A 21,913-nucleotide genomic window follows, 5' to 3' on the forward strand; every position below is an offset into this window, starting at 1 on the left:
TGGAAAATATTTTTGTCTAACTCATGATAGAGTAAATTGAAAGAAATACTTGTAATTAAGGAGAAGAGTTGATTAGGTCCATTTTCTACCAACCCCAAAGGTAAATTGTGATGTTTGTATCTCTGCGCTTTTATTTTACCCTGCACATTTATCAAGTTGCAAGTGGCATAATGAACTAGAAAGTTGTCCTCCTTCAGACACCAAATGCTTGAAGACTCCTTGCCACTTTAAGGGGGATTTTTGTGACTTCCTATTTGATTGCAAGAGACCGTTCTGAAAACTCATTTCCTGCTGCCTGGTATTGACCCTTTTGCTGCTGGACATTTTGAGTTTAATTATTTTGAAAGAAAGTATAGTAATACTGCAACAATGAGAGGACCATTGAGTTGCTCTTGTAACTAATTGAAGTGTTGCTTAATTACCTAATTTAAGCCAGGCTGCACTAATAGATAATGTTGATACACACATAATAGGCGTAGTTCCTGGCTTAGTGGAGCTTGAAGTTAGTGGAGGAAACTGATCAGTAAGTCAGCAATTAAGAGAAAGAGGAAAACTGCAATGACAGGTGTAGATGCAGATGCTGTGGGGACACAGAGGAAGCCATTCTTGCTCAGATGTGGGTGAGGGTGGGTGATGTGCTGGGCAGGTTTCTTGGAGAGGGTACTGCTTGATCGTGTGGTGTAAATTCTCGCCAGCCAGGTAGAGCAGGACGGTAGAATGTTCCGGAAAGAAGGAGCAGTATGAACAATAGAGATCTGAACCTTCATGACGATTTGGGGGAATCAGAGATGGGCAGAACTAGAAAGGAAGGACAGATAAGAAACCGTATGTAGAATGTATTGAACTTGAGCTCTAATAATTGTTAATGGCTATTTTCTCTCTTCTACTTCAGGTGAAGGAAACGCTCACGGCCAGATGACTTAAGGAATGCTCTTGAAAAGGACGGAGGTATACAAAATTATTACAACAACTGAGAAGCAAGTTGGTTTCGGAGAAACCATACTCTGAGGATGTTGTTTGCTTTTGGTTAAAAACAGAAAATACACTGTAGAAGAAGCCTTATGTCTGCATTTGATATTGCATTGTCAATAACAATGTAATTAGATTTCCATCAGTCTTCTGGTGGGATCGGAGCTTTTTGCCTGGGTAGACATGAGTGACCCAAGGCAGTCACAAGAAGAGAAGCACAAGCTTGGCAGAGCCTCTTCAAAGTTCAAAGATCCTCCCAGAATCATGCAGTCCGATGACTATTTTGTTCGAAAATTTAAAGCCATTAATGGCAACATGGGACATGCCACTTCTTTAAATGCCTCAAATTCCAGCGAGAGTGGTGGTCCGGCCAATGGTACCCCAGCTGTGCCCAAGATGGGTGTGAGAGCAAGAGTGTCTGAGTGGCCTCCCAAAAAGGACTGCTCCAAGGACCTAGCCTGCAAGGCACTGTGGGAAAGCAGGTCTCAGACCAGTTACGAAAGTGTCGTATCCATCATGCACAATGGGCAAAACGACCAGAGCGATGGTCAGCAAGAGGAGCAGCTTGACCTAGACTTTGTGGAGGCAAAGTACACAATCGGAGACATCTTTGTGCACTCTCCTCAAAGAGGACTTCACCCCATAAGACAGAGAAGCAATAGTGATGTCACCATCAGCGACATCGACGCCGAAGACGTCTTAGACCAAAACGCAGTGAACCCCAATACGGGGGCCGCCCTCCACCGGGAGTACGGAAGCACGTCTTCCATAGACCGGCAAGGCTTATCTGGCGAGAACTTTTTTGCTATGCTCAGAGGCTACCGAGTAGAGAATTATGACCACAAAGCGATGGCCCCTTTTGGGTTCCCTGAGTTTTGCCCCTGTGACCCTGCCGTCTCTCCCAGCCTTCATGCAGCGGCACAGATTTCTAGAGGAGAATTTGTCCGCATCTCAGGATTAGACTACGTGGACAGTGCCCTCCTCATGGGGAGAGACAGGGACAAGCCTTTCAAACGGAGGTTAAAGCCGGAGTCCGTGGAAACGTCCCTCTTCCGAAAGCTGCGAGCTGTTAAAAGTGAACATGAAACTTTCAAGTTCACGTCTGATCTGGAAGACAGTCGTCTTGAGAGGGGCGTCCGCCCTTGGAATTGCCAGCGGTGTTTTGCACATTATGATGTCCAGAGCATTTTGTTTAATATCAACGAAGCCATGGCTACGAGGGCTAATGTGGGGAAAAGGAAAAACATAACCACCGGAGCGTCTGCAGCCTCCCAGACTCAGATGCCAGCCGGCCAACCGGGCAACTGTGAATCCCCTTTGGGCAGCAAGGAGGATCTCAACTCAAAAGAGAACCTGGATGCTGATGAGGGGGACGGGAAAAGTAATGACCTCGTCCTGAGTTGTCCTTACTTTAGAAATGAGACAGGGGGTGAAGGTGACAGGAGGATCGCGCTCTCCAGGGCCAACTCATCATCCTTCAGCTCTGCAGAAAGTTGTTCCTTTGAATCCTCTCTCAGCTCTCACTGCACAAATGCAGGCGTCTCCGTCTTGGAAGTGCCCAGAGAGAACCAGCCGATTCACAGGGAGAAAGTGAAACGCTACATCATAGAGCACATTGACCTTGGGGCCTACTATTACCGCAAATTCTTCTACGGAAAAGGTAAGGAAGAGCCCTGAATGTGTGCGCGTGTCTCAGGGGGAAGTTCTTTAGGGCCAGTTATAAGGTGTTGCTCTGTGTTGGAGCGCCCTCGCTGGAGTGTCCAAGGCCACACGGGTCACTGGGCTTGGACTTCTTCTCTGTCATGGATCCTCCATCACTGCCAGACTGATCCCTTCTTTAGAAATCCCCAAGTTCCTGCCTTTGCTGATTTGTAATCCCCAATGTGGAAATGCCTGCCTTCTTTCTTTTCTCTGCCAATTTGTGAACATCACCAATATCAGGCTTCATTTAGATTTACCCCTTTTAATACGCCTTCCCCAATTAACTCTATCCCTCTCTTATTCCTCTGAATCGTCTCTTATACTCTTTGCAATGGCTAATTCTGTGGGGGTTTTTCCCCTCTAGTCTTTTCTGTACTTTTCTCCTACATCTTTGGTGCACCTTTTCAATTTTACGTCTTCACATCTCCTACTGCATTGCTGTATGTATTGAAGGTAATAAATAAAATCTTTGTTGAAGAGATGTATGAATTAGCATGATAGACAAATTTAGTTTTCTTACACTTCTACAAATGGGCGTAACAGTCAAGTTATCAATAATTCTTTGGTGTTGTGATTTTAGAAATTCTTTAATCACATGTAAAACAAATTGTTTACTTTTATTTATATCTTCAGGCTCAAAAGATACGTTCCTTGGAAGTCATGTAGTTGAATCCTCAGCCTTTAAATAAGTGTCCCCAGTTATTCCAGGGACATGAGAGTCAGCTATGTTTGAGAGACCTCCAGAGAAACAGGTTCCGTGCTTGTGTCAGTAACACGCCACGTGACAACACTCAGGGTATCTCTCATTGCCTTCTTACTGGGTGTGGCTCGCTTCCTCTGCCCCTTCTTTATAGGACAGCATACTTTTCAGTCTATTTTCTATTTTCAGTTCCACCTCCTACCCCTCCTACATTCCCTAGGAGCACCTTGGGAGGCGGGGGTGCACCCAGCCAGTCTCGGGGCGCTTCTTCTCTTGTCTCTTCATGAATAGGCTATTCTGCCACTGGTGTGGATAATTGTGAGCTGACTGTACTTTGAATTTATTTAGTGTTGGTGTCTATCTTCAGAATGCTTCTGTGTAATCTTTCACTCCAGTCGTTTCCTTTTTAGGGGGAGCTGGGGTGTGACTCAGACCTCCAGAGGTCACTGCATCCACTTCAGTCCCTGAGTCTTTTTTAATGCTTTTCCCCATGGACTACAGGTTTAAAAGAACTTGTTTGCCAGATAAATTGCAATTATTAAATTAATAATTTGGTTTTTTCCCCCCATGTTTGTATCAATCCAGATTTAACAGGTCAGCCATAGTTATATTATGAAATAATATAAACTAGTGGAATGATTTTGATGTTGCATATAGCTAAATAAGTGGACACTTGCATTGGGACTGGTCACACAGTTCGAGTTGTCTCTCTGCTCTTGCACTGATGACATAACAGACTGAAATAATTCTGTCCACAGGTCTTGGTTTCCCAGTTGTGTCCCCCATCCCCATCTCAGTCCTGGCTTCTGGTGTGCATCAGCATTACCGTTGTGAGAAACAGCCTTCCAGCCAGTGAACTCAAAGATTCTTGGGCCTTCTTTTTAGTCTGTGCTCTGAAAAAACTCATAGCCCTCATGCCCGTGTTCAGCCAGGGGCAGCACGTTATAAGACACTGCTCAAGAATGTTCTCTAGGTGGAAGTCAGTTATTTTTGGAAAGGGAGACCATGGAGAAATAGACTTCCTAATTAAGATTTTCTTTTTTATTGATGAAGTCATGGCTGTCAATGCTAGCAGTAAAATAGTCTCTTAGAATTATAATGCCCTGAAATCCTCAGGCAGTGAGTCATTCTGTCTAGCTGAGTTTTATAAACAGTTTGTGATTCACCCTTTAAAATATCAGAACATAAGAATTACATACATTTGTATATGTGCTTGTATATGCAGATACTTAGCACCAGCATCTCATTCATACTTGATTGCATATCTTAATGTATTAAGTATACACTTCAGTGTATATGGAACAAAAAGCTGATGTTTTCTGCACCCAGAGTCATTACCATTTGATCCATTAATGTCCTTAGGGTCTGTTGCGTGAGATGATTTTGGGTTACTAGGTTCTGTTCTCTTGACTGCTTTTTGGAGTTTTCTGTTGAACTCTCAACTGTCGCTTCCTGATAGTTTTAAAGAGTTGTCTGTGAGTGGTTTATTTCCTCCTCTTTTTCTGATTTGCTACTTAGAATTTTCCAGAGCACTGGAGCTAACATCACCAAACTTGTTAGATTTGAATGTGAGATAAAACATAAATAAACTCCAAAGAAGAATCTGAGAGTAGAGGCCCTGCGGGTGAGTTGTGCCTGGATATAGACATGTAGTTTGGCAGTTCAGGGGCGCTGGGCTCACTGGGCTCACTCTGGTTCTAGGCTTTGCTGTGGATCTGTGAATGAGCCAGACAATTGAATCCCAGACTCCTTTGCAAAGCCTGCAAAATGAGGGCATGGGACAGCGATCCCTGAGGTCGCTTTGTCATCAGTGTTCTGTGATTCTGTGATGTGGAAGGTGCTGTTGTGCCAGCTAATGGGGTCTGGACAAGGACAGAGCAGCTGCGAAGAGAGAGAAAATGACCGAGCCCAGCCCTTCTGCTCTTTCGCCGTGCAGCCATGAACTGTGCCTCCTTTCTCCTATATTTAGCTCTTCCCCTGTGGGCCTGTGTGACTTCAGAATGCAGTTGGCTACAATAGCATCACTGCGGCTCTGCTGGTGTCTCTGTAGAGCCATTAAGGATGAAAGGCAGAGGCAGTGGAGTCCCCCTGGGCAGGTGGACCGTGGCCCCTTGTGGTGTGGGAAGGGAGATGGGCAGCCGACTCACACCCTGGCCTCCACCACTGGACCTTTTCTTTGCAAACATCACAAGTTGCAGGAACGTTGTTGTGTTTAAACACAGAGGCCTTGGGCAGACTGGCACAGACTGGGGGGGGCGGTTTACAGGCAGCTTTTTTCTTTCCCTTTTTCTCTCTTCCCTTCACTCAGTTTTTCTCTTTGGGAGCAGGCTTTCAGGAATCTTTTGATACTTTCCAGAATGCCTTTTATTTTTCACGATTCTTCATTGTTTTGTGTGAAACTTCGTTTTCAAAAGAATTAAATAGCTCCCAGTCACTGGGAGAAGTGTAAAGTAGAGAGCTTTAATAACGTGGTTTGCTCTTTATTAGGTGGTGAATGAGAAATGGCGCTCTTTATGCTGAGGTATATTCTTGTGACACAAAGTCACGGAAAGGCGTTTTAACAACTTTAAACAAGGAATTATGCAGGGTAGTGGCTTGTCCCCATAGACTGTGGAGCACTGTCTCTTGTCCAGGCAAATCCATCTGTAGCCTTCAGTGACACAGCTTTCTAAAAGAGAGTGAGGACTGGAGCAAGCACAGTGATGTCCCTAATGCTCCTTACTTTTGCTGGCGATGTCCATGAAGAAAAGCTGATGCTGTTTATTATTATTTATGTCACTGCTGTTTCGCTGATGGAACTGCTAGTGAAAGCCCAGTTTCCCTCTCCTGAGTTTTCCATTTGTGGTACAGGCTGTGAAGAAGGCCCCAGAGACAGGGATTCCAGCTCTGCCTGTTTCTTTGAATGCTCTGGTTTCCACGGTAGCACAGCGGCAGGGTTTGCCTTCTTCTGGACCTCGTTGGCACTTAGAGACACTTAGAGCTGCTGGCCCGCAAAGGGCTGTCCCCAGTATGACGAGACCCGGAGCTACACGGGATGGCAAAGGTATGATGTGGGCTCCTGCTTGGTGACAGGTCTTGTGCTTTTTAGGAAGTTGTGTCCCTACAGAGAACTCGGGAGTTCCTAAACTGTGCTGTGCCTCACTTCAGGTCACACAGATGAGAATGGCTCTAGAATAAGTCATTTGGGGAAAGAGAGGTCAAACCAGAGAGCAGGTTAGAGCTGGGCCTCTGGCAACTCACAAGCGAAGTGAAAAGTGGCTGAATTGCTGTCTGAGCCTTTGAGAGTTTTCTTTTACGAGAGCCGCTCTGCTGATGCAGGGACGTGTGTTCCTCTGAAGGTGGGGGAAAAATACTGATTGACAGTATATACCTTTTTTTTGTTTAGAATTTTTAAACAGCGTATAAGTGTTATATGATCATTTATAGGAAAATAAGAAAAGATAGAGAAGCAAAAGGAAAATAAATAAAATCACCCCAATCTGTAAGAGACAATCACCATGAAGAGTTTTCCCTTTAGCCTCATGGGCTTTTTCTGATGCAAAATTTATGTAAATGGAGCCTTCTATTGCTATTGCTGGGGAATTTGCTTTGGCTGATCATCCTTCCCTGTCATTATGTATTGAGCCGCATCAGCATTTTAAGAGCCATTGTCACTTATCCTTATCTGCCATGGGTGCATGGGGAGATGCCAGGTATTTGCCAACCATCATCTGGGCAGAAGAGTTAAGAACTGTGTTTGCTTTATGTCAGACAAAAGGGACATGTATTTCTTACTCTCTTAGAAGCAGTGCACCTATAAAATGACTCATACCAGATACATCCTTGAATGTTCATTTCAAGAAGTAGAGCTTTCCTTGAAAAGTAAAGTATTATAAAAGTTTTTAAAATTTCATAACATTTGAAAAATTATAAAAATTTAAGTCATAGCCTCCCCCTTCTCCACTTGAATGTGTGCCATGCTGGTAACTCACTTCCAAAGGATGGAGTATGGACAGAAGGAGCATGAGACTGCGGTGGGGAAGTCTGGCATAAACACCACCCCAGCCAGGTGACCAAGGTCAACAACAACAGTGATAAGTGAGGTGGATAGTTTGTGCCTTGATATGATGGGAATGACATTTCTGTGTTCTTCCTCTCCAAACCCATAACCTCAGTCTGATGAGGGAAAGTGTTAGAAAAGTCCCAAGTGAGGGACATTCTGCAAAATCCCTGAGCAGTACTCCTCAAAACCACCAAGGTCATCAAAAACAGGGAAAGTCCGAGAAACTGTCACGGTCTAGAGGGGCCTAAGGAGACCTGAGGACTGAATGTATTGTGGTATCCTGGACGGGATCCTGGAAGAGAAAAGGGACATTAGGTAAACACTTAAGGAAATCAGAATAAAGTATGGACTTTAGTTAATAATAACATATCAGTATTGGTTCACTAATTGAACCGACGTACCAAAGTGTAACATAAGATGTTAACATTTAGGAAACTGGGTGAGGGGTATAAGAGAACTCTACTATCTTTGCAGCTTTTCTATAAATCAAAAACAATTTTCAAATAGTTCATTCATTTTTTAAAAAATTTAAGTCGTAAAGTCTCATGATGTATTTAAAATGAGAATCTTTAAAATAGGAAGAACTTCATACGCACTTCTTAAAAGCAGATTTGCAGGTTGAGGTTACCTCGTTAAACTGTCCTGGGATTCCTTTGAGCAGCTGACTGCGCTGTGTGTTTCAAATGGAGTAAAATTGACAAAATGTCAGTTTCGCGCAGCCCTTCCTGTACACAGCTGGTATGCCATGAATATTTTTCTCCCACTTACCTTGAGGAGCCAGGGGATTGTTAAGCTTTAGAATTCACTCTTTCTTCTGTCTCTGTTGAAATGCTCAAAGACGGTCCCTGTGAATTTCCCCTGAAATCTGCTCTTTAAGGTGAGGTGGCTGTGAGATGCTGTGGGATGTCCTTGGTTCTCTGGCTCCCAAATTTCCACCAGACTCCCTGAAGAAGATGTTTATGCCAAACTCATTTTTTCTGGGAATTTCTAGAACAAGTCCAAGAGAAGAAATATGTGTCTTTTAGAAATCCACCGTAGAGGAGCTGAACTGGTTTTACAGAGCGGGTTTTGTCGTGTGTATGGAAAGACAGTCTGACCAGTTCTCCCCCCTCTGGCCTGGTGCTGTGGGGTCCCGGTGTCACGGTCCTGTCACGCTCCTGGGATTTTCTTTGTTCTCTGTTTCTTATAAAAAGAATACGCCAGAGAACTTTGATTTCTCCTTCCCTTCTTAGTTTCAAAAGACTTCTGGGGTGCGGGCAGGTTGGAATTCTTTTTTTTAAAGATGGGAACTTTCCAAGAAAAAAGTTTTTAGCTGCTTCTGAGTGGACTGGGTCTGCAACAAAAGCCACATCCACACCACAGCGTAGGGTGCGAGACTGGCCTTTCTAAGGTCCGTTTCTGCCCCAAGATGCCAGCCCTTAAGCTTTGAAGGTCCCTCCCTGTGTCTGTGCCCCGGCCTGGCTGCACCATCTGTACCCCCTGAGAATGAATTCCTCTGTGGGATCCACAGCACCTCCAGGACTCCTTTCTAGAGCCTCTCTTTCTGTAAAAATCTTCAACTTCACTATTTTTATTAACCACTCTCTTAGTTCTGTTTAAACTCTCATTTTCTCCAATGGCTATCTTTGTCATTAGTATTTTAACTGAAGGGTAATATTTGCACGTAGATCTGCTAAATGAACAAAGAAAAAGAAAGAATTCTTCTAGTATTTGTGTAATAGTCCTCTCACCCCTCTTGATACCAACTTACTGTTTTGCAGCTGGGGAATTATCTTTTGGCCGGTAGACAGACGTGTCCATCCTTTCTAGTTGTAGTTGGGGGCTGTGACTTACGGGTGAGGTGGCATAACTTGAGGAGAGGAGCACAGACTGTTCTGAAGTCAGGCTTCTGGGTTTACAGTTCATCTCAGTTTGGGGCACGTCCTTGAACTTCTTTGTGCCTCACTTAATCATCTATAAAATGGGCTCATAATAAAAACTATCTCCTGTAAAGGGCTTAGAACAGGGCCTGTCACATGGCATGCATCCTCCTGCCAACCAAGTGGTTCTTAAATAAATTTATGACTTTTCTCTCTAGAAAGAAACTCTTGTCCACACAACTGGTACAGCATTTAAAGGGTAGTAATTTATTTTAATGGTTAAAAGATGAAGAGAGAAAGAAGGAGAGAGAACCATATGGCAGGGTAAACCCTGGGGAAAGGTGTCTGGGGAAGTCTACCACCCCATTGCAAACACATCCACTTAAGTTTCACTAATGTGACAGTTGTGGCGGGTGTATACCTTTACATATCAAATGAACCCCACAGCTGAGTGATGCATGACTGCTTTTGCTTCGAATTTCATGCCTGGTGGCTTCTTTATTTTTCTTCTGGTTTTATACAGTCGCTGAAGAAAATTAATAGGGAGCTGGACACTATTAAATTCATACGGGTGAACTGAGTACCACCTAACAATAGTGCTATTCTCAGAGACAGATTCCTCGCCCAGCGGACATAATCGACTCAGTTCTTAACCTCTCCGCCTGGCCAGTATCGCCTCCACAGACAGAGCTCCCTTTGAGGCCCAGGCTCTCCCACTGGGGAGGAATTGCCCAGCTGCACACGAGATCCAGCCTCATGGGGCATCGTCGGATCGGTTCCATGTGGCTGACAGTGGGAAACGGGTGTCTTTCTCTCTTGCATGCGTGCCGCCTGGGGAGGCCACAGTTCCCATTGTCGCAGCATTAAGGAACTTGCAGAGGACTGCATGCTATTGCATCCTATTGACCCTGTGGCCCCAGAAGTCTTTTCAGCCGGTTGTTGAGGAAGAGGAACTAATGCTCTATTATTACCCTAGGAAGAGAAATTAACACTGTAATATTTGAGAGCAGCTTGAGTGGCAGTTAAATGAGAAAACTTCTTTGCATTTTGCTGCTGGCACAGTAGGATAGAAGTCAAGGTCTCAGATACCTCAAAGCTTTAATGAAACCTACCTGCCTTGTATTTGTTAGATACTAAGTTTATTTCACTATTTGTCCCGCTTAAGAGAGAAAATGAAAGCTGGACAACTACCACCCATAGTAAGGACCCCTCCTCTCGACGTTTATTCAGTGAGCGCTTGCTCTCTTAATCTTTTCTTCCTCCTTCCCATTCTTGAGCAAATAATATTAAAAATCATGGGTTATTAAAGGAAGCCTTCGGTAGCTGCCTCCCCTCTCCAGTCTGTCACTTTTTGTTCAAAGTTCTCTTAAAATTATGTTTCAAGATACTATCCGTATGTTCAGGACAGACTCACTGTCTCATCTTTCACTTGACGTTCATTTTACTGTGCATTAGCTGATTTTTATAATTTACCTCTACGTGAACCTCATCCCCGTTGAGTTGCTGTAATCAGAGCCTGGAGCCAGGCGGCCCAGGTGTGCGTCCTGCCCATCACGCCAGACTGTGAGCTTGAGCAGGTCGTTTAACCTCTGGGCTTCGGTATTCTTGTCTGTAAAATGGGGACAGAAGCAGTAGCCCCTCCTCATGAGTAGGGAGGACAAACTGAGTTAATTTATGTGAGGTATGTTTAATATTGTTGTCTCATTGTAATGCCTCAGGTTTTCAGGCTTAGCTAATACTTTGGTTAAAGTTTGGTCAAAGGAGCCTTCACATAGCAAAAATGCACCACTTTTCCCATCTCCCCTCTCCCATGGTAAATTCAGTAATTAATCCATGAAGGATTAGCAGGGAGTTTTGGTTTCTTGAAGTTGTTGTCTCATGACTCTTAACCTTATTTTCTGAAAAAGTAGATCCTGTTTTATTCATTGATTCATTCATTTATTGGTTGTCCCTTATTTGCTTTTTCTTTATAACTCCTAGAGAACTATGAACAGGGGAGGTGATATAAAGTGCAGACACACAATTGTCTGGAGGGAAAAGTGAAAGAAGATACATCATCGGTAGGACTTTAGACAGCAGCCATCTGCAGCCATGGATGTAACCCAGATAGGCGGTGAGCCGATGAGGAAATGATCAACTCCTTGTTGAAAGAACAAAGAGTCTTTAAACTGCAGTTTATGGAAAAAGAGCAAGAGAGTTTCTGCTGTGCATATTAACCAAGTGAGGGACTCTGGGCACGGTGCCTTGTGGCGCTGGTGGGCGGCTTGTAAATGGCACTGTGGCCTGCATGGCGCTAACCTTTGAGAAATCACGTAAGGCAGAGCTGGAGTGCCTCTCTTACGTTCCTGACCTCGGGAGGCCCTGGCGAGCTGTGACCCTCGCCTGTTCCGTTCATTTGTGATGAGCTTAATAAATTTCCCTTCCAAGACATTGGGCCTAGAAACAGCCTTTGGGTTAAGGTACCATGTAACCCTTTTTTTCCTTCTTCGGAGTTCGAATTGTTTCTTTTACTGAACAGCCAGAATGTGCCACCAAGATGCACTGAATCTCATTTCTTCCACTGCAATCTTGTTAACCAGTTGTTTTAAATCTTGCCCTGTTATGTTTGCATGCTATGTGGATTTTCATTCAGCTAGACTAGAGTCTTTTCACAGCTTCCATTCTGCCAGGGAAGGATGTTATTTGATTCACCCTTGAAGCGGTTTTGTGGAAATCTCGTGTTTGGGATAAGGACAGGGTCCGGTGGGTGATGCAGGGTGCTCATTGTCCTTTGTCCACAGATGGGAGGGCTCTCAAGATGCAGATGAACAAGCGGAGCTGTTCTGGAGGGATGGGGTATGTCATTTGAAGGAGTGCGCTCGGCTCCCTCCTGAGGGCTTTGGAAGGGGCACCATCCTTGTTCTTATCTTTGTGGTGGGCTGAGTGCCCTTTATAAAAGCCAGACAGCGTATTTTGTTATGCAGCAGAAGACTGTGATTGCTTTAGAAACACATCCAGTTAGCCTACTGTATTCCTTGGTGAAACTGAAGGCTTGGAAAGATCCCTTAGAACACAGTTACGAGGCCTCAGAGCTGGCAGATCCAAAGGTGTGGTGCTTATAAGTAGCAGAAACGTTATCTGTCTACTTGGGTTCAGAAAGTGTGTGTCTGTGTGAGACAGAGAGAGATGAATTGAAAATGAGCGTGGGGCATGGGTTAGAGAGGGAGGCATAAACGAAAAAATTTTTTCACCAATTTGCCTGCCATCTTTGGTGATAAGGGTAAGATACAAATTTTGGGTTCCCCCAGTTTTTTTTTTTTAAATTATAGTTCCTGATAGAAATTATTCAGTAAAATATGCATGCCATTGCGTTCTTAAAAAGACTACCATTGTTACCGAAACTGAAGTGGGTTCCCTCCTGGTGAGTTAAATCAGACTCTCCACCAGAAGTAGTTGGGGTAACTAGTCTGTGACACCATGAATGTGATGTAACGTCTCTAGGTGATTATAGGTCAGCGTTTTGAGATTACAAGTATGGCTCTCCTTCAGGCTCACTCTTGAACTGTGCGGTGCTGTTGGGCTCCACGTTGAAATGCCCCGTAATGCTGTTTATTTTGTGTTCACTCCTTTTATGTTTTTGATTTAGTGTTTTGTCGGTAACATGCCTGCCTTCAACTATAGTGTCTCTCTCAGGTTAATGATCATGAATATGTATATTATATTTTTGGGGGCAGTTGGGAGGGGGTGCCTAGGTTATGTGACTAACCCAAAGTTAAGCAGATGATAAGTAGCAAAGCCTAGATTCAGAAACCAATAATCAGGCTTATTAGAATGATAGGTATTTAAGAGTAAATAAGTTTGGGGCTGCTAGTTGAATGTGGCAAATTGAAGACACATGTTCTCTCTCCTGCTTCCAAAACACCACTAAAAATGACAGTAAAAGAATAAAAAAAGAGCAAAAAACCATCAACGGGAAGAGAACTAGGGAGAAGCATGGAAGGCAAGGAATGCCAAAGTAGATGGAAGAGCAAGGACCAGTTTTGCAGAATGGAGACCACCACCACCTACCCAGTGTTGGCCAGTGTTGTATAGTGGGGTCAGGCCATCAAGAAGCTAGGCAGGAGGCTGGCCCCGTGGCCGAGTGGTTAAGTTCGCGCGCTCCGCTTTGACAGCCTGAGGTTTCGCCAGTTTGGATCCTGGGTGCAGACCTGGCACCACTCATCAGGCCACGCTGAGGCGGCGTCCCACATGCCAGGACTAGAAGGACCTACAACTAGAATATGCACCTGTGTACTGGGGAACTTTGGGGAGAAGAAGAAGAAACAAAGAAGATTGGCAACAGATGTTAGCTCAGGTGCCAATCTTTAAAAAAATAAATTAATTTTAAAAAAAAAGAAGCTAGGCAGTCCATGCCACAGACCCAGGTACCTCTGAATAAGGGCTGAGGGGTGAGAACAGGGGACTAGTTAAAGGAGTTTAGAAAGCCAGATTGTCTCTCTTGTCCCTTATAGCCTGCTTACTACTTGCCCTTCACCCAGGTGGAAACTGAAGATTTATGCTGGAGAAGTTGAACAACAGCACAGCTGACGGCAGGACTAGGGCACTTCACTAAAGACTGGGGGATTAAGTGAAAGTCAACACAGTGAGACCCCCAGCCTTGTTTCCTTATTTTGGCTAAATACCTCCAGACAAGAGAATGAAGGAACCTTCCCCAGGGATGCTGACGAGCCCAAGCGAAAAAGACCTACCTGTACTGATAAGCTCTACCACCCCCATAAAACCCTGGAGTGTCTGCCTGGTCACTCCAATATGAAGTAACGTTAAAGCAAGATGGATCATTATAGATAAAGAGAAACATTTCCTAATGATGAAAGGATCAATTCCCTAAATGTATGGCACCAAAAAACAGCTTCAAAATATGTAAAGCACAAACTGAGTAAACTAAATAGAGAAATAATCAAATCTGCAATCTTAGTTATGTATATACTAGAAACTTACAAATAGAAATGGAAATTTTCAAAAAGATACCACTTATGTTATCATAAAACATCTAGTACCTAGGACTAAATCTAAAGGAAGATACAAATGACCATGAGAGAAAACTACGAAACAGCATGAAGAGCAATTAAAACCCTAAGTAAATGGAAAGGGCAACGTGGTCATGGGCTAGAGTCCTTATACGTAGAAGAATTCATGGAATTATTTTGTAGAAACTGAATAGAATGAGGAAAGGTAGAGCAGGGGAATGCTTTTTTTTTAAACCAATAAGAAGAATTTGGCTTTTTAAAACGGTGTACATACATTCCTCTGTTAAAATAGGATAGGTGGGCTCTGTGACCTTTGTGACTGTGTTTGTGGCATTTTTCTTCCAGATTCTTGATTCTATACTGGATATTTGTGGTGCTTCCATGGTACCTCCTGCTTATTCCTATCACAGAACTTAGCATGTGTAATTCTTGCCTGTTCCTGTGTTATTACCCCCACAGGGCTAAGACCTTTTGAAGCAAGCGCTGTATCTTGCTCGATATTGTATCTCCCATATTTATCACTTTCTAGCACGTGGCTGAAACGTGTCCCATTCTCAGTGTGTGAATGAATGAATTGAAATGAGTAAAGTATGTGCGGTAGGCTGAATGCTGCCCCCCAAAGATACCGAGATCCTTCCTAATTGCTGGAACCTGTGTATGTTACCTTATATGGCAAAAGCGACTTTGCAGATGTGGTTAAGTTGAGGATCTTGAGGTGGGGAGATTATGCTGGATTGTCTGGATGGACCTAAATGCAATCATAAGTGTCCGTGTCAGAGGCAGACAGGGAGATTTGACATGAAGAATGTAATGTGACCACTGAAGTAAGCTGGCTTTACAGATATAGGAAGGGGCCCCATGAGGCAAGGAATTCAAGGCATGCAGCTCTAGAAGGTGGAAAAGGCAAGGAAACATTCTCCCGCTGAGCCTCCCAAGGGGGCACAGCCCTGCCAGGAACCTTGATTTTGGCCCAGTGAAACTGACTTTGGACTTCCAACCTCCAGAGCTGTGAGACAATAAATGGGTATTGTTATAAGCTCCTAAGCTTGTGGTAATTTGTTACACCAGCAATAGGAAACTGATATAGTATGCGAGTTCTAATGAGCCTGTATGTTCTCAGTTGTGTAAATATTTCAAGAAACCACATTGTCCCTCTCACTGAGGGCAATGCCTGCTACCTTTCTGGGACCCAAGACCTTTGACACTGTCTTGTCCATTTCCCATCAGGAGATGAGCCACCTCTTGTTTTTATTTTGATGTTTCCGGTTGAGGTTAGATGAGATCGTGACTTTTGAGCAATACCAATTACAGTTCATAATTCAAGAACAATTTATTAAGCACCTACCATGTATTAGGCACTATAGTACTAGGCCATGGGGATATAAATGTTGAAGTAGTTAGCCCCATCTGGAGGTGCGGCGAATATTTCCAGGGGAAAAGATGTTTAGATTGAGGCTCGAATGATAAGTAAGAATGTCAAGTGAAGAAAAGTGAAAGATGTGGCAAGCAGAGGGGGTGGATGCTTGTGAGTTAGGAGATGTATGAGAGAAGAGCCTGGAGAGAGTTTGGGTGGGTATCATTGAGGAATTTAAAGGAGAAGATGGATGGATGGATGGAAGGATGGAAGAATAGACAGATGGATAGACTTTCAGACAGATAAGTGTAGAGACGGAGGCAGTCAGCAAGGACAGCCATGTGCTGATGGTGGAGCTTTGGGAAACACTCATGTTATAAGGAGAGGCCAGAGGAGGAGCCACACAGGAGACCCAGAAGGAAAGACCTAGGAGTTGGGTAGCTCCCCCTGAAAGGACATGTCACAGATGTCTAGGAAGTGGAGGGTCCCAACTCAAAGTGAGTGGCTAGCAGTGCCAAATATGGCAGACAGGTCTGCTAAGAGAAAAGGTGAAAGGTGGTTGTTGGATTTGGCGCCAAGATGCCATGGAGATGTTGAGCAGAGCAGTGGTGTGGAAGAATGTGTGAGGTGGGTGGAAGACTAGCTACTAGCTGAGAAAACAGGAAGATAGTGATTACTTGAGGAATAGAGTTTTACCTCTGCTGGGGTGAGTGAAATGGTCGTGCCTTGTATCTGTACCAAAGACCCATCCATTCGTGCGAACCACTAGCTCTACTCCCACTGGCCTTCTTTTTCCTCTCCGTTTTTTAAAAGTGAAGGTATACTTTGCATAAAGCAGAATTCACCCCTTTTAGTGTCGAGTTCTGAGTTTTGACAAATGGATGTGGCGTGTCACCACCACCACGATCAAGATGCGGGATAGCTCCATCACCCGAGGAAAGTCCCCTGTAGTCGGTGCCTGCCCCTGCCACCACTCCCTGGCCGCCACAGATCCGTTGTTTGTCCCTGGAGCACCTGCCAAGTGTGAGAGCAGCACACAGGTTAAGATTTTTAGTTGTCAGGTGTTAGAATTAATGATTGGGTTCACTTAATCTGGGCTCTCAATTTTACCGTAAAAAGGGGTTTTGTTTCCTTGTTCATTCTTTTTCTCCCTAAACTAATTTGAAGTTCTTTTGATTCATGTCTCAGGGTTCATCAAACGCCTAACAGAGAATTGATTTGAGCTTTTTTGCAAGTAACTTTTTTTTTTAAACATTGGCACCTGCGCTAACAACTGTTGCCAATCTCCTTTCTTTTTTTCCTGCTTTGTCTCCCCACATCCCCCAGTTGTGTGTATATATATATTTTTTAGTTGTGGGTCCTTCCAGTTGTGGCATGTGGGATGCTGCCTCAGCATGGCCTGATGAGCAGTGCCATGTCGGCGCCCAGGATCTGAACCGGAGAAACCCTGGGCCGCTGAAGCCGAGCACGTAAACTTAACTACTTGGCCATGGGGCCAGCCCCTGATGCACTTTCTGCATATTTTTCTTAATGCATCTGGCTTATGATGAGGAACTAACTGAGATAAAACTGAAAGTTCTTGTCAGGACACTTACTAACTGCAAATAAGAAAATTCTAACCTGATTTAGTTTTAAGTTCAAAGATGCATTTTCCACAAAATCTAGTATAATGCCATGGGTCAAATAGTCACTAATGCCAACTTAAAGAAATAATAAAATAATAATGTACCTAGTGGTCTGAAGTAGACAATTAACTTTGAGTCTGTTTTCATTGAATATTTTTGAACTGTTGATTCAAGCCACAAACAACAGCTTCTGGGTCAGCTCTCCTCGATCCCATACCTTTTTTTCAAAGTATGTTTAATTTCACTAATGTTGTTCATGTGTGTAACAGTTTACCTGGCTGTTACCACATAATTTACCCAAGAAACGAGTTACCCATGAAAAACAAAGGCTTGTTTCCTGTTGTGTCTAAGTCCAGGACTAAGTCAATAATTCATCTTTCAGCCTCTAAAATAGTTGACTTGCTGCTTCCCGCTCCAAAGGGAAATAATGCCAGTGTTAATCTCCTTTGGTTGCAGGAAGGAAAGAAGTCAATGATCTTCCGCTTCAGGACCAGCCAGTGTTCGTTAGTGGCTTAGAGTGGCTCTGAGTGGTGCAGGTGCTGCTTTCCTTTGTTGAACTCAGCTTGTTTCCTACTTTCTGAATAACATTTCTTATCCCTTCAAAAATTATTGTAGCAGAAAATGTCCACATAACCCAAAGCCTTTGGAATACCTGTGGTTTTCTTCAAACTTAGAAATATTCGATATATTATGTTTCCTTTTAACTAAAAACTACGAGTCAGGAAAGATTGGCCAGAACCGATAAGGTGACATTCAAAAGGGATAAATGTGGTTTTGCATATAGGGTGAAAAAAATCAATTTTATAAAAAAATCAGTCACCCTGGAGAACTGACCTGGCAATTCATTAAGAAATAAATGACTAACACCTGGGCGATTGCATGTACCACCTGCTCTGCCTGGACACTTGGTGTTATGGGGCTGCCAAAAATAGACAAGCTGCACCAACAGACATTGGGGTAATTGCTCCCTCTGTTTTGTGCGGGTGGGACCACATCTGAGTGTTGTAAGTTTGAGTTCTTTCAGAAGACAACACTTTGATTTCAATGAGGCATGTTGACTTCTTTTAGCAGAGCTCACTCCCAGGAAACCTCATCCCACAGACAAGAGGGATTGCTCACGAAGTAGCGAGCTTTCCATCATTGGCAGAGTTCAGACTAGAATATTTTTCATACATGGGGATTGTTTCTAAACTTGACCCCACTGTGACAGTGCCTGGCACGTAACTATTGAATGTATGAGGAAGTGACTCTCAGGAAGCGTGTCCTTGGGGACTCATGTGCTAGATGGACAGGAGGGCCTCGGAGGTTCATTCCTCCCATGAGCTTGTGTGAATTTAGATCCCTCGGAACTAGTAATTTTATGTGAAAGAAATGATTAGCTGATAACATAGCAAATTGTTATAGTATTAGTAGATATAATTTAACTTCAACAACTTAATGGCCTTTTATGTATTTTCTGTTGTGCCAAATTTTGCTTTAGACTGTCAGGTGCTTAAGTGATGTTGTAATGAAAGGGGTGATCTTTGCCACTCCACTGGTTGCCAAGATTAATCTGGCTTGTCTGAGTGGCTGGTTAGGTCACCTCTAGTGCCTGCATTCAGTCAAAGAAGGTGACCTTCCCAGATGGAGGAAAACTGTTCAGTAATGGTTCTTCAAGTAGCTAGGTTCCTTTTTTGACAGTTGCTAAGAATGACAACATGCTCTTCCCAACGATGCTATTCGTGTAATACCAAAATCATGGCTTTGGGGCAGGCGGGGGGAAGGAGGGCTCTTGGCTGCTCATGAACTAGTAGAAAGAAGAAAGGGAGGAGGAAGTAATAGAAAATGAGATGTAAAAGTACATCTGATGTGGAAACAAGAGATTTTGATCAAACACAGTTGGGAGACTCATGTGTGCAGAGCCGTGTGGTGTGTCTTCAGAGACGTGATATGCAGCTAAAAGATGGCCACTCTGTGCTTTGTTCTTTCTGTGATGCTGCCACTCTCTTCCATTACAGAGCACCAGAACTACTTTGGGATAGATGAAAACCTTGGCCCTGTGGCTGTCAGCATCCGGAGAGAGAAGGTGGAAGATGCCAAGGAGAAAGAAGGGTCTCAGTTCAACTACCGAGTGGCTTTCAGGACGAGTGAGGTAATGTGTCATCATTGTCCCTGGGCTGAAGCCTTTGACATAGTACTACTCTAGGTTGCTTCAGATAAGGTAGCGTGTGTATTTTGTAATGTTAATGATTGCAATATTTAAGATCATTGAAAGGGCCGACAGTATTTTATTCCAAATAAAAAATGTGAAAACCTAGCATGGATGTTAAGTGGTAGTGATTTTACTGCTACCTCACGTGATAGGATAAAATGATAAGAATGCAAGGTTTTGGGGCTAGACTATACAATTTATGTCAAAACTTAAAAATAACTCTAAAATCTAATGCAGAAAATCAGGCAGCCTGCAGTTAGGTGACTGGTTCTTAATGTTTTTGCCAGGGTAATAACTCTGCCTTCCCACACTTCATTACATCAAGGACCTAGGTTAGTTCCTTGCATGTCTTGCTTCAAGTGAAAAGTGAGATTGTTATACAAATGACATGATGTGTATAGCCCAATACACAGAGATGTTGACTTATATAAAGAATTAGATCTGGCCCGCACTTTAGGTTTTCTTCTCTTGACCCATTTTAATTTGGGGGGAATATATTTGTCAACTGTTCCAGAATGTGTAGTTTGGTTGACTACTTCCAGATCAGACAGAGGAAGGAGAGCCCTTCAGTAGTCATCACGTGCAGTCTGTGTGAGCATGTGCACCGCTGTGCATCTTACCTGGTACTCAGGTACCCCGGTGCTCTGCTAAATGTGGTGCTGGGTAAATATGAGATTAAGTCCCTCTCTTGAAGTGACGTGTTTTAAGTTATAGACCCACACTGTCCAATTCAGTAGCCATCAGCCACATGTGGCCATTTAAATTTAAATTAATTAAGTAAAATTAAAAATGTAGTTCCTCAGTCACGTGAGTCACATGTCAGGTGCTCAGTAGCCACATGTGGCTAGTAGGTCCTGTTACTGCACATGGAGGACAATCTCATCATTGCAGAAAGTTCTATTGGGCAGTGGTGTTACAGAGCATCATGCAGACATCAGGCCTGGTTGTTACCACCTTCACCGCAGCTGCTTTGTTATTACGCTAACAACTCCCTTCCCAGAGTCAGAGGGGCAGAATTAGAACCAGGTCTCTCGATTTCCGGTGCTAGGGGTTTCCTCTGTCATCATGTTAGATCTGAGCCATGTGTCAGAATAGTGATGCCATGCTTTCATCACATATTTGAGGACATATCACAAATCCTAAGGCAAAATCAGGTGGTAGTCTTCTCAGCCCTGAATCACCCTGCCCGTGGGTGTCACTGGATATCCCTATTCAGCCTCAGGAATTGTCAGCAATGGAAAGTTAAGTAGAAAAATAGAAGGAAGTGGGAGAAAAGAAGAGATGCAGAGAAATAGGGAAATAGGAAAAAGAAAAGGAAAGGACAGGAGGAAAGTGATTATGGCCAGGTCCAGCCTCATGATCCCAAATTTCTCCATAATGTCCTTCTCAGGTTGCTTTCCAGAGTTGTAGGAATGTCTTTATTTCCTGCGACATTGTTCTGCCTTGCTACTCCTCCTTCTTTAGGCAGGCATCTGATTCTTTCACCCGCTCCTGGCTTGTTCCTGATCCCTGTATACTTTTGTTGTTTAAAGACAATTTGAGGATTGGTTTTGCTTCTTCAGGTTGAGAACTTTAGTCTCTCTTTCCCCACTCAGAAAAGAGTCTTAACTTTCTTCCTCTTTTTATAACTAATAACTGAAGTCTTCTGTTTTGCCCCTGCAGCTTACCACCCTGAGAGGAGCAATTTTGGAAGATGCAATACCCTCTACAGCCAGGCATGGTACCGCACGAGGACTACCTCTCAAAGAAGTTCTGGAATATGTCATTCCAGAGCTGAGCATTCCGTGCCTGAGACAGGCTTTGAACTCACCCAAGGTCTCGGAGCAACTGCTCAAGCTGGATGAACAAGGGGTGTGTATGATGCGTGAGACTTGAAGTTCGTGGGTGACTTTCTGCCTGTATTTCTAAATAGGCTGTTTTTTTCCCCATCCGCCTTTCTTTTAAAATCATTTATTTTTAATGCCTTGAAGCATTTTCCCTCTGGTTTTTCCCAAATCTGCTTCTGTACTACTTAAGAAACGTGATGCCTTTATAGCGTAATTCACCTGCTGCTGAGCTGTACCTCGTATTGTTTTTACCGAGGTTTCAGTACATCCCAGCAGGCAAGAGCACATCTGAGTCATGATTGTTGGAGGCCGTTGATATTTTTTTCCAGGATTTAAAAACTCCTGTTGACCCTTTCCCTGAGCTGACGTTTATTCTTGTCTACTATGTGTTAAGGCATCATGCTAACAGATGGGAGTGAACAGCGTTGGGACGGTTGAAGCTGACTAAGACCTAGTCCCTAGCCCGTGAGGACAGTGAGACCGGGAGCACAGAGGCCTCTGCAAGGCAGAATCTGATCATGGGCCTTGGAGAGGCATCAGTGCAGTGAGTGCTCAGGGAAGATGGGACAAATCCCCCGAAAGAGGTCGTGTTGTAACTGGGCCTTTAGACTTGGGTAGAATTCCAAGAGGGTGATGTAAG

General features: G+C 43.8%; 1 protein-coding gene across 9 annotated transcripts in view; it reads left to right on the forward strand.

The window, feature by feature from the left end:
- SIPA1L2 (signal induced proliferation associated 1 like 2) overlaps positions 1-21,913 on the forward strand; it is a 211,902-nt gene that overhangs the window by 104,498 nt on the left and 85,491 nt on the right. For all 9 annotated transcript variants that reach the window (XM_070614983.1, XM_070614973.1, XM_070614991.1 and 6 more), the window contains exons 3-5: positions 893-2,629; positions 19,254-19,387; positions 21,110-21,298. In XM_070614983.1, the coding sequence (XP_070471084.1) occupies positions 1,153-2,629; positions 19,254-19,387; positions 21,110-21,298 (1,800 nt within the window). In that variant the 5' untranslated portion in view covers positions 893-1,152. The remainder of the gene's footprint in view (positions 1-892; positions 2,630-19,253; positions 19,388-21,109; positions 21,299-21,913) is intronic.

Source organism: Equus przewalskii, chromosome 1, assembly GCF_037783145.1.
Source record: "Equus przewalskii isolate Varuska chromosome 1, EquPr2, whole genome shotgun sequence".
Lineage (NCBI taxonomy): Eukaryota > Metazoa > Chordata > Mammalia > Perissodactyla > Equidae > Equus > Equus przewalskii.